The sequence below is a fragment of the Bombus flavifrons genome, chromosome 8 (assembly GCF_040668555.2).
Source record: "Bombus flavifrons isolate JBK064 chromosome 8, iyBomFlav1_principal, whole genome shotgun sequence".
NCBI lineage: Eukaryota > Metazoa > Arthropoda > Insecta > Hymenoptera > Apidae > Bombus > Bombus flavifrons.
In genome coordinates, this window is record NC_138449.1 from 9,349,975 (window position 1) to 9,363,415 (window position 13,441).

Below are 13,441 nucleotides of genomic sequence, written 5' to 3' on the forward strand. Positions count from 1 at the left end.
TAAGGATTCTAAATTTGCCCACATCAGCATCTACGTACATCCATAGATAATAATCGATAAGAATAATGCATCTAATGGTATTACGTTTTATCGGTGAAAAATAAGGTAGATCTGTTTTAAATTACTAGTGTACTATTAAAAGAAGATATAAGAAGAAAGCATCGAGAGATAAATTCAAGATTAGGACGACAAACCACAATGAAGCCTACTTACGGTTTTCTTAGCTACGTGTTGCAAAACTCTAGCTAAGAATGGAACAGGTACGTCAATTGTAGCTATTTCTTGAACATCTACGGAATTATCGTTATTACAAAGTTGGCATTGATATCACGAATTACTAACTACCGTGTCTATCGGGCCTACTAATTCTACGCGAGGATATTATTCAGTTACAATACTTTAGGATGATGATAGGAGACACGTAAGACACTTATGCAGTCAGTCTTCCGATACAGTAACATTAATCATATAATATCGTCTTCTATGCAATAAAAATCGGAGATTTTGTTCGTGAAGTATTAATTTTTTCACGTTGAACTTGTATCTTTCAATTACGTTCACGATTAAATAAACTTTGAGAACTAAATTAAAGCAGTTAGTTTTCCGATCCAGCAACATTAATCATATAGAATGAATTAATAAATTTGTTCGCGAAATATCAACTGCCTCAGATTAAAATTACTGTATCTTCTAATACTTTTCGTCGTTAAATGAACTTTGAGAACTAATAGATTCCATTATTTTGTGTAAATATTATTTCTTTTATTATTCTCTCTGTTGTATGCAACGTATATAGCAGATTATTATTAGTTTCCGAAGGAATGCTAAATGACGCGCATGAATTTTTTTAATTAAATTTTATCGTTTTTCGTTCCTATTTAAATGTTACACAAGTATCGATGTTTAATTGTTAGCGTTCAGTAACAGTAGCGTTTGGCTAGATATCTGACAAACATGTCAGAAATCTGTCATCAAGCATGTTTGGTACGAATACCGATAGTCTGGTTGGAATCTATTGGAAGATTATGGTAGGATTGAAATTAATAGGTCAATTTGTGGCATGTTTGATGATCAAAGTAGTAAGCTACAGACGTATCTCTTTGCATTATCATCTAATTCAAAGAATTCACTTTATAATGGGAATTTCCTGTACTTCATTAGCGAAGAAATTAAACTATACGAAATGGTTGGAAAAAATTTTACACTTTTATATAAAGTCTTATAGAAATGGAAATTTTTATAAAATGATATATTATCGTTATGACGTCGTTTCTTTCGCGGCATATAAATAATACCGACATTTATTTCGCAAGAACTCTTATATCGCATCCTTTTCCTTACTATATGGAATCAAGTAGTATAGGTCGATCATTAGTGGAACACAAACGAGTAGCTGTCGTCACCTAGCGCTCTACTACCATCTAAATGTATTACTTTCCGCTTTATTTTCTTCTACATATTTTTTACGTCCAACGAGAACAGATTTTCTTCATAACATTCTTATGAATATTCACGAACATATTTTCGCAACAAACAAATTTCCGCTCTCAAAGTGCATTCAAAAACATATCGAAGATTAGTTTTCCTTACCATGGTTGTAGACATAGCAACGAGTGGTTAGCGATCAACTTAACTATCGCTAATATTACAATACTAAGCGAGCATTTAAAATCTAAATATAAAGCACTACTGCGAGCAGGCAGAGGATCGGCGTAATAAAAGTAAAAAAAATGAACAGGGGTAAAATTACATACTACGCAATTTACGAGTTTCCTACAAATATACCTTGACAAAAAATTTATTGAATGCAGGGTGCCTTTAGATATTGGAGCACACTTACATTTAAGACAACGTTTCGAGCAAAACACAATAATCCGTGGGAACATTTGAAGCAGTCCCATTCTCATTTCTTTCTCAACGTTTTCGTTATAATAGGACCTTCCCCGTTGAGAAGCAATATTCAAACAACGTAGTAAAAGTAACAATGGAAAAAGATAAAATACGTTGCCTCCTTAAACTTTCCTTCCGAGTATAAGTTATAAAAAGAACATCGATTACCATCTTTCACGGTCTTAAAAAAAAAAAAAGAAAAAAAACAAAAAGAAAAGACACGTCTATTATTACAGTTAAAGAAAAGTAGGAAGAGATAAACGTAGAACGAAATAGGAGAAGAAAAGGGAACAAGGACGTTAAAATATAACAGAGAATGAGAAATAACGTTTGCGTTTAGCCGGAATAGGCAAACAGATAAAGAAACGGATAGGCAAGGCAAACGTGTCGGCAAATAGGCAGAGAGTGGAACGAAGAAGGGAAGGAATAGAAAGATGGATAGAACGAGACTAGTGGAAAATAGAATGGAATAGAATAGAGAGAGAGAGAGAGAAAGCGAGAAAATGTATCTTACCGGAAGCCCGTGACGGTGGTCCACAGTGTCCTGTGGTTATTTATCGAGGTGGTATGGAGTGCGGCAGTGGGAAGGAGGCCGAGTTACCGGTCCTCGGAGATACAGGCTCGCACTGCCACACAGTAACCGTTGGGACTACGCACGCTGTTGTCGTTGATCGATGATGTTGTGGTTGGTCGGTCGATCGAGCCCACGATTCGTCGTCGATCGGGGTGTCGGGATGGTGACGATGGCCGATGGCGTTTCGACCGAGCGAACCGAGCATTTTGATCGACCGTGTACGCATGTCAGAGATTGCCGGACGGTGCCGACCGAGAAAGGAGATCAAGAAAATGAACAAAGAGAGAAAATTGACAGAGCACACGCGCGGCGTTCTTCGTCAGCGGATCATGAGAGAAGACGAACACTCAGTATATAGTGGAGAACACGATCAGCGCATAGCTTTTGGCACTTGGCGTTTGATGGTTTCAACGTAAACGAGGAACCAGGCCTGATGAGGTGTGGTATACAGGTTTTAGATTGTTACTTTTTGTTTGTTTGTTTGTTTGTTTGTTTTTTAACATGTCGAGAAAACTCACAAAGAGTGGCGTGCAAAGGCACACATATGAAGGAACATCGGGAGCTAGAGCGGGAGAGAAGAAACCAAGGCGTGATCGATCGCGTTCATCGATCGATCCTTCTCCTCTCCTCCATCCGCTTTCGACCTCCTCCGTTCGTGAATTCCTTTTCAACTTTGCTCAAGTTAGCCTTTTTTGCCAACCACTTTGTTTCTCGGCCTTGTCGGATGATATTAGGTCGTTGGTGTCTCAGGCTGGCACAGGCGGAACGAGTACTCAGCGACAGGCAACAGCGGCGCAACAGCGATCGCACAGAGATGAGCATAGAGCACAGATCATTGCGACGAATGAACTTTTGGAAATGCCAGCTTCTCCAATGAATAGATAGACAGACAGACAGAGGTAGGATGACGCGATTTAGCACTGTCCGAACACGAAACATCCAGCTCGTTCTAGCCGATCGCACTTTCCATATTTTTAGCGAGTGACTCGCTTGTTCCGAACGATTAATCCCTTTCGAACCTCGGTTAACTTTGAATTATCGCATAACACGACAGAATTATCTTTGGCTCGAGTGAATCGACGTCCAAGTTTTCATTCTTCCAAATTGCATCGGTATGTACGTATATATATATATATATATATATATATATGTACACACATACACACATATATATACATATACATGGAAGAAAGTTTTCTCATTTTTCGGATCATGTTATGGTACGTGTAGCTGATTATCACGATATCGATGCCGGGTTAACAAGAAAACGATCAAGTAATAAATATCTGTTTAATTTGTAACCAAGTTTACGTCAAACGCAATTAAAATTTCTGTCATGTGTGTCGAACAAAATAAAGATGAATTGCGTTTAAAACAAATCACAAGAGACCTCTGACACCAATTTCCGCTGATATTGTTCGATGATCTATAGTCAATGAAAGCACTGAATCGTCATGGGTATGTGTTTCAAATTAAGAGAACCGGGGAAAATAAATAGCGAAACGTTCTATACAGGCTAAATCGTTATACTGGTCCTTTAAGATAGTTACCGTTACAATAGACGTTAATGCTTCAGAAATCTTTATAATTTTTTGTTCTATCGATGCGTCAAAGAACGCAAGGCTCCCTTCCAGGCCGATCCGTTTCCGGCTCGATTAATTTTATCTTGCTACCATACGAACGAGAAGAACGGGGGCTAACTTGGACGAAAAAATTGTTAGGATACTTGTTCGCTCGGTCAAATCGCGCGATATCGATGGGACGTGATTACACGAAGGCACACGGAAAGGAGAAAGTAGAGAAACAAATAGACGTGTGAAGTAAAACGAGTGAGAGGGAGGAAGAAACATGATATATCGCACAGAAAACACATATAAGTGTAAGATAATAAAGGCTTGTGAATGATATATGGAAAAATGCACAAAAATGTACACATACGATACGGACTTACACATATATTTATATATATACAATAGTAATTTTCATCGAAACTATCACTCTTATGTTCTTTTGCGCAGAGAACAAGAAATTTGGTTTTCAGTCAATAGACAAGTTTGTTTGGTTGAAAAGCGTAGGAAATTTATCTTCGTTCGTTATAAATCTCATTCTCAGAAATATATCTCCTCTAACTTGCTATCGATAGTTTAACATGTGATCCTATATCCTAAGAGATTTATTTTTACCTACTTGTTATCGATATTCTACAACACAGTACTATTCTCAACTTTATAGATAATAATATTTCAACTACACCTACGTACACGCACTGAAAGACAAGTTTCTCAGAGATATTTTCTACCCACAGCTCGAAATCTTGTCTTAGCACGTAACAAGAAGAAAAAGACGCAGTCGCAGCTTTTATGTTCCAATAATCAATCGTCTCTAACGAAACGCGGCTTCCACGTAGCAGAAATCGTATCGAATTGAATGAGATCGGATTAAATCGAATGATGGCGCCCGATAATCATTCTAGCCCGTCTAATTCAGTTTACCTTGCCTCTACACTCTACACGGATACATGTACGTCCGTGCACATACATTTATTCGCATGCGTACGATACGCACGGCGCCGGCCGACGTGGAAGATTCGATCTGCTGATCGGCTGGTGGACGAGGATGGATCGAGCCGACCGATGATCCAACGATCGAGAACGGTGGTGGTGAGAAAATAAGAGAGACAAAGACGAAAGAATATAGAAATAAATCGACGAGCGGGTGAAAGACAGTCAAACAGATATAGACAGACGGACAGACAGGCAAACAATCGCATGGATGAATGAACGAACTGACGGACGGACGAACGAATGGTTAGGCGAAATGATGGCCAAAAGAGAAGCAACGTATCCATACTCACGGCTCTCGCGCCTTTTGTCTCCTGTGAGACTCATCGTCCTGCCAAGCTCTCTCTTGGCCGCTTTCAATGATCGTAGACCTTCTAGAATTTCTTCGGGATCCCTCATCGGCCTAGTGAACGAGCTCCGTCGTCGATCCCGATTGTAGTGCACTATATTCGGCATATCGGCTTCTCCCATGCTTCCGCCTGGAAAATCGAACGTCACATTTTATAAATTCATTGAAGATTTTATAGAAGCGATCTCCGATTTTTGGAAAATTTTAGAGAATCAATGACATAGCACAATATGAATATCATTGTTAGATGACTGATATTTATGCGGCTTCATATTTGGATAATATGTATAATTTGGTTAAATTCGTGTTAGGGAGTAACCTAAACACGAGGAACTTCTTTTTGGTAGAATAGTATCACGTAATGGAGGATATTTAGTTTATACAGAATCGGTAAAAATGGTTAATTAATTTTTAAAATATAAATTACTTAGATAGAGTTAAATTAGTAATTCTAACTTATAAAATACACGTTGCTGGTTTGTCCTCTTTTGCTTGTAATATTGTAAAGTTTTCATGTTCGTATATGATGAAATACACTCATGTAAGTTGAAATACATCTCCGTAAATATTTCAAATGTTTGATAAAAGAATATTAACCATTCAGAATATTTTACTGTTTTTAATACATAATATTAAACATTAGGTAGTCTTTTTCTAATCTGTTGAAGCAATATTATTTTACGTAATATTTCAATGTATAAAATCAAGCACTGAAAATCATTTTATGTTAACAAGATTCATAGTTAATAATGCTTTGAAAATACTCGTAGTTCATGAAAGTACTTGAAAGACCGACATCGAAAATTAGTTATAAAATTAGTTTAGCTTGTAAGCTTCCGTGCACTTTGAAGTAAGTATTCAGAAATTGAGTAGATCGAAACGAATTAGCGAAGTCCAAGGATAATTATGAAATCGAAGACACTGCAAATACAATTTTCTCGTTCGAGAACAAGGACATCAACGAAGAGAAGTGCCATGGATGACCTAAAATTTCTACGACGATATCTCGTCTTGTTGGAAGTTTGATTTTCAACCCTGACCCAGTTTTTATAACATATAATGCCGAAGTCAAACAAGCTTGATTCGGTCTGATCTAGATCCAACAGGTTTGTTATTCTGTTTGTTATTCTCTTCTCAAGGGGTGTTTAGCGAATAAAACATTATTTGTATTATCGTGAAATTTTTGAAAAGAAACGACGGTATCTAGAACGTTAGTATCTTTGAAGCATAATGGAATTCTTATTAAATAAATGAGAAATAAGTATCTCATGAATTATTCAATTATTTATAATTGCTGCGATTGAACAGAAGTACATACTTTAAAAAGAATTGCACGTTATACAAATTCATAAGGACTTTTGTTCTTCACAATATTCTTTGTAAATTGAATAGTCACAATTTTGTAATGCGAAAATCTTCTTTGAAATAATAAAATAGCATGCGAATTTTAAATTTACTGGAAACTCCTCCACCTTTCTGAACTTTGAGATGTAGTCCGGTGACATTTTATTTCACTTTCTATATTTTATGGATGTAGCGAGAACTTTCGATACAGAAATAAAAAGAATGAAACGCCAACGAATATTCAGTGAAATACTGAGAACTGGGAAATAATGGTCTCTTGTTCAGCCTTTAGATTACAATGTATGTTCTCACATTTATATTTGACTTTTTCCAGATATCGACGTTTCCATTATCTACTTGCGTTTCACACATATTTGTTTCCTGATAGCGTTCCACTGTTCATAAGAATAAATATTGTACAATGCAGAAATTACAAGAATTTATTCAATGCATTTATTGCTATTTATAATTTTTCAATTTCATGGAGAAACATGGCAATGTATACGTAATAGCAGTATTTAAAAAACTTATAAACATGTTCTTTGTAACTAAAGTTACGCTTATAACAGATGTCACATAACTGTGAAATTTATAACTTCTTTGCCATATTTATACATTCCTTTTAATCGATTGATTTACAAATATTATGTCCATTCGTGGAATCAGGTAGTTGGCACTGTAGCTGATTAAAAATCACATAGTACATGTAAAGCTTTTGAAGCTTATAGAGGTAGAAGCCTTATTTATAGATCCCAGAAATAATTTAAATTACAAATTAAACGCGATGCAAACGTTCTGCTTACTAGATGAATACTTAGAGTTTTAGAAATTCTCAAAAAAAGCTCCACACGTCTGTGTCATAATCTTAGACTACTGAATAGATTAGGAACACGCTAGGACCGAACATACGCTAAAACTACAAAAAAATCAATACAAATAAAGAACCGAATCCAATTCGATGTACAGAACCGCAAAAATTGAACAACAGTTTGTTACAATTTTCTAAATTCGTATAACATGATCTGTTTGTTGATTTTTATATTTGCCATATTAGCGAATACTTGCAATTTTGCTGAATTATATGCTTCAACAGCAGTCTTATCACGTAAAAAATTTTGGACCTATACGGTTAGGCTATTGGAACTTATGTACGTACAAACATAAAAGAACCAATGAACGTGCACTTACGTTTACTGTCGGTGCCGCCTTGGCTTTGGAAACTGCTTCTTCGGCTGCCGGGCAACGATCTACTGTAATCTCTGTTAAGTTCGTACGGTTCGACTTCTAGCTGCTCTGATTGGCTGGAACCTCTTCTAGAATTTGCATGCCAAGCGTGATCTGGGTGAAGGTAACCGAGCTCCGGACTTCCGCTGTCGCTTTGTGTATCGTCACTGTAGCTTCTTTCGCGCAGTTCCGTCTTTCGCAGTAACCTTTGGGCAATTTCCATTGAAAGAGAGCCACGGGGAGAACAGTACGGCGATTTGCTTGCGCGAAGGCCGCGAGGATCTTCTAGCCGATACCTGCAAACGATTCCATTCCGTTCGTGAGTTGTCTCATAAATTGTTCTTATATACGGTATGAAGCTTAAATTACTGCAATTTTAGAAGATACGAGAAAGTAGCGCGCTGTTTTTTATGCTAAAATATTGCTAAAATGCTTAATACGGTATTTTGGATATCATTCATAAGCTGTGCGCTTTTGAACATTTCTTTTCCCTTATATGCATAAACATTCGCAATGAAAATTACATTATCTGTTATACGAATTACCAGATATTAAATCGTACTCGTATTTTATTTAACAAGAATATTTTCTAAGATGCAACGATGAAACTCGCGACTATAAAATAATAAAAATGGAACGAACATATCGAGTTATATCGTTACAGATGGCTTTAAATTGCGAGTAATATATGTCACGGAGAATGTAACCATATCTTTTATTTCTCGTGAAAAATACTTACCAAACAGCTCTATCGTTTTCGAGAGCTCGCTGTAAATCAACGCTGCATTCGCCGAGAAAAACGTTATCGCCATCGGGACAGAAATCCCAGAGAGTTACTTCGATTGCTCGCTTCATCAAACTTTCTCCATCGACTCCGGAGAAGAGCAATGTTGCATTCCAAATTGGCTTTTGACTTGGCTCCGCGACCGCGGTTTTCAAAGTAATTTGATCAGCACTGAAATGTATATGTAATATCGAGTCATTGATATCGTGGTCGAATATACCAAGAAACGAATTTAACAATAGAAAAAATACGCAAGAAAGCACGGAACTATTTGATTATTTCGAAAAGGGAACGAAACAATTAAGGAAGCACGGAATATTGCCCGTATTCACTCCACATCATCCGATTTCCATTTATTTAGATCGTTACAGAATCATTTGAATGGAAAAAGGTTCAAAGCCTATGAAGGAGTTCGAGATTATTTCTCGTTGAGGTAACAAAGCCTCGGTTAACAAGAGATTGAAAAGCTTATGAAACGTTAGCAAATAATAATAGAGATCGTTACAACCGAGATTGTACTGACTGGAAATTTACTGATATAGTGTATCATCCTGTAAACATAATACAGAAATAGCTTCTATAAATACGTAGCTAAATATACGAATATGCTTGGTAATTAATTTATTATTCAGATAAAATTATTCGCTTCTTTACAGTGTTATCTTTTACGAATGACAATTAATAAGACAAAGCGCAAAGTAATCGTTCAGAAAGTCGTGCAAAAGATTGTTCACCAAGATTTTAGTAGACTGATATACTATTTAGCAAAAACGTAGTATCAAGGTTTACGGAGTTTTTGTAAACGCGTGATTAAAGAAAGTACGTAGCTGAAAACGTACATAGTTGCAATAGTGGCAAATGATCCAATTAACCTTCGTCTGGTTAAAAACCCTATTTCTACTAGTTATTATTTATAAGATAATCAAGTCTATAGTAGATTTCGTTCGTTCCAGCGTTAGAAAAGTAATGTAATATTAACGACAGTCTACATATTAGCACGATCTAATTATTGTGCTAATGAAAGTTCATTATGTCTTCTCCAATAAACTCTTACCAAATTGGGACTAGAACCAATTTAGCATAGGCTTCCGGTAGTGTACCGTATCCCGTGTCTTCTCTGGGGCACAAGTCGTCTGCCATGAAAACAGAAACGATCAACTCCTTGCGATCCGCTTCGTAGGAAACTTGAATCTGTACCCGGCCCGTCACTTGCTTCTCTTTCGCGATTTGTTCCTAAAATAGAGGAGAGGAAGATGAAGATCCGCCGCTTCTAACGACGACGATCAATAAGGCTAATGGCGAGTCTACGAATGAACAAAGACGCGATCTCCGTTTCCGTGAAATCGAAATCGTAGACCCGATATCATGACAATCGGATCAGCTTCGCAGAGCATAAAAAAGATTAGTCGAAAGATCGAACGTCTATGTTACACGCGTATCTCCTACGTGAAAATTAGAAAGCGGATTCATTCTCTCATGCAGAAGCGACTTGTGGAGAAATAGTTGTGAGTAAGGCAAAAACGAACAAGAGCGAGCAAACTATGTGTGTGATGCACATAGTACAGATTGTTGTGAAGATCGTGTGAAGATTATAGTTGCGCGAGAGCCGCGTTTATGTTTAACAACTATAGCTACGAGAGCACGGTAGCATGATATCAGTGATGAACAACATACATAGTCGCTACATTTTTCTGTAAAATAATTTTCATTATTTTTTATTTACTTTGCTGCATTTTATAGATAAGAGATGAAAATATTTGTTACATGCAGTGATTAATTCTGTCGTTAAATGCTTCGTTATATATAGAAATGTATTCAGGGTAAGAAGAATTTTTTTCTAATAAGAAAGAAATTTTTATATGATACGCGGAGGACAATTTTAGATATTTCTAGTTTCTTAAGTGGAATTGCTATTAAATTGACGCCCGAGTTTAAAGCCTGCGGTTATCTGAAAAATAGCAACTAGAAGTAATTCTGCAAATACAAAGAAAAATTATGAAAAATGAAACGTTTCACAATAAGTTTTCTGTACGAACTTTATAACAGACGTTTCTAGGTTGAGATAGATTCACAGGTGGTCACTGGGGTGGCTTTTCGTAGCTGCAAAGTTAATATGTGCAAATGGAATTCGAGAATAGGGTGAAACGTATGAAATAAAAGAAAACTGTCCGCTGTGAAACGTATTTTGTATGCATTTTCTACATTGAAAAACATATTTCCTCGCAGTATCTGTCTGTATCTTTTTCTGACTTTTTTGAATGTAAAAATTACATTGGATTGTACAAAGCTGAAACACTTAAAAAAGACATAGCAATTCCATTTAAAATTCATTGTACTTCGTATCCTCGCCAATTCTGTGTCAATAATTTTATAATAGTCACGCCAATAGTTATATTATAATTACAAAAATTGAAATTTTTTCAAAAATTATGTTATAATTTCAACGATATTACCATTTTTCTACACATTCTACTGAAACTTACGATTTGATCTCAAAATTGAATCAATGTTCTTAATTCTACCAAGGCATGCAACATGCTAAATCACAAAGATATCCTGAATACATCCATGAAAACGTTTCAAAAGTGCTTTTGAAAAATATCTTTGTCAGACATTTTACCATTGAAAATACAAACTTTGCTCCTTGTTCTCGTATAATCCAAGCTACGATATAGCGAGATTGTAAATTATTGCACGATAAGCGATATTGATTGGTGTCACGGCGACACCGGTGTCGCCTTTTTATCTTTCAGAAAATCTCTGAAATTTTCGTTCCAATAATCGAAACAACCGTAACTCTCACTACGCCATGTCATAGCCCGAATTATAATTATTTAAACTCGTCGTATCCCGTTCTAATTTTAAGTAGCAAGAAAACTATTATTCAGGAATTATTCAACATCCAATTAAACGATCATTGTGCATCACTGATCTGTACGATACAGCCAAGAAAAAGGTTCGTTTCCTTCGATCGCAACAAATGGACGTCAGTTCGCATTTCCTGATTTCCCGCTCCTCTTCCGATCCATTGGTCGTTGACGAATTCCTCTTCGTTCTTATCGTCTCATCTCGTTCCTACCGTTTCCTTCTCTCAATTTTCTTGTATCTCGTGAATAAGGCAACGTTGATTTGGATTCTTTGCCTTCTCTTCCCGCACGTACCGTTTTCCCGGACTGTACGTCTGCTTTTTACGTCTATTTAACGCGTTCAATGAACTACGCAAGCGAGGTGTGCGTGTGGTCGCGGCGCTTTTTCGGCCTTAAAGTTTCCATTGACGTGCAGTCGACGCTCGAGCGGGACACAGGGTAGCGCAAACGCAACGAACGGAAGCGAAAAAATGATCGGCCGTCAAAGGACAGTTCTGTGAAATTTCGATGAAATTTTGCTTACTTGGAAAATTTTACGGCTTTTTCGTCGCTTGATTTTTTCGTCGCATAAAAGGTCAACGCGATTCAATTTTCGTGCCTCTTCCCGGTCGTCTTTTTTAACAACCAACGCGTTCAAAGGTTACGCAAAAACGGCGACAAACGATACCGTGATCGTAAGCACGTATTTTCACGCTTATTTTACATTCGATTTGGCGAACACCTTTAAAGCCGAAGCAGAGTCGCGAGAGAAGCGTTGGTGTTGTATGTGCAAGGCTACGATCCTTCTCGCATACGCTTTCCCTTGTTATCGTCGTTAAACATGCGTTTCGAAACTACAAAAGGTTACGGAAATTGAGACGTTCAATGTAGTTTTCCTAGTTACGTCGAAATATCTAAGAAGATATCGCGAAGCTTTGCATTCTATTTCCAATTATTTTTCACTTGTCAATTAAAATAGAAATAAAAGATGTTTTCGTATCATCAGAAAGAATTCTTCAGGCTGATTATACTTCTGAATATAGATTGAGTTTTAAAATAGCCAATACATTCTGAGGTATTCTAATCGACTAACTTGAAATTTTAAACACGGTGCCAATGTCGTAGATGTCTTGCGTTACCAACATTTTCATAGTAATTGCAAATTAGATATTATAACATTTTAACGATCGTTTCAACGTATCATTAAATATTAAATAATAAAATATCATTGAACGACAAAAATGTAATAACAACAATAACGTTAGATATACAAAATTATCCGGATCCTTCATCGTTTCAGTTGGTGTTCAAGCTGGCAAAGTTCATAGGTCTATTTAGAATTCATTGCCTGATGTAGATTCAATAAAATCCGTTAAATTTAACCTGGCATTCAATTCATTTATTTGTCAGCTAATTCAGTCAGTGATAATTGACTCCAGCCTAGTGGATTAATTAATTACGTGTTGTGTGACGTCTGGTTTCAGGGTGTCTATTTATTTGGATTAATGTATGCGACCAACTTAGAACAGGCTATTTATACATTTCATTTGAATGTTTGTGTCTGTAATACAAAGCAAGATTTTTATAGACAAGTAACGTGTCGGAAATATATTTTACAATAAAAACAATAAGAAATTACGTAAGTAATTTAACATATATCTACTAATATCATTTGTTGTTACAGCTGTTTTGCAAATAATATAACTATTCTTCGATCTTTACTCTTTCTAATAATAAGCTAAATTAATTACACAAAAATTTCGTAACAAAATTTATGAAATTGTCTCCAAGTAAATGAAGTGATATCGTTTCTTTTTTGTTTTTTCTATTTTATAAAAATTCTTTTATCATGCTCTTTAAATTCCAGCT

General features: G+C 36.2%; 1 protein-coding gene and 1 long non-coding RNA gene across 7 annotated transcripts in view; one reads left to right on the forward strand and one right to left on the reverse strand.

Moving 5' to 3' along the window:
• The window catches only part of LOC138182714 (uncharacterized), a 142,267-nt gene that overhangs the window by 13,534 nt on the left and 115,292 nt on the right, over nucleotides 1-13,441 (forward strand). The gene's annotated exons all lie outside the window — the stretch shown is intronic.
• Fife (regulating synaptic membrane exocytosis protein fife) overlaps nucleotides 1-13,441 on the reverse strand; it is a 150,172-nt gene that overhangs the window by 11,155 nt on the left and 125,576 nt on the right. For 3 of the 6 annotated variants that reach the window (XM_069118809.1, XM_069118808.1, XM_069118807.1), the window contains 4 exons: nucleotides 9,781-9,959; nucleotides 8,682-8,897; nucleotides 7,907-8,238; nucleotides 5,319-5,504 (listed from right to left, as the gene is read on the reverse strand). In XM_069118809.1, coding sequence (XP_068974910.1) covers nucleotides 5,319-5,504; nucleotides 7,907-8,238; nucleotides 8,682-8,897; nucleotides 9,781-9,959 — 913 coding nt within the window. Of the gene's footprint in view, nucleotides 1-1,840; nucleotides 1,939-2,404; nucleotides 2,549-5,318; nucleotides 5,505-7,906; nucleotides 8,239-8,681; nucleotides 8,898-9,780; nucleotides 9,960-13,441 lie in introns of all 6 variants that reach the window. The other 3 variants (XR_011173863.1, XR_011173862.1, XR_011173864.1) reach the window with 3 other exon arrangements.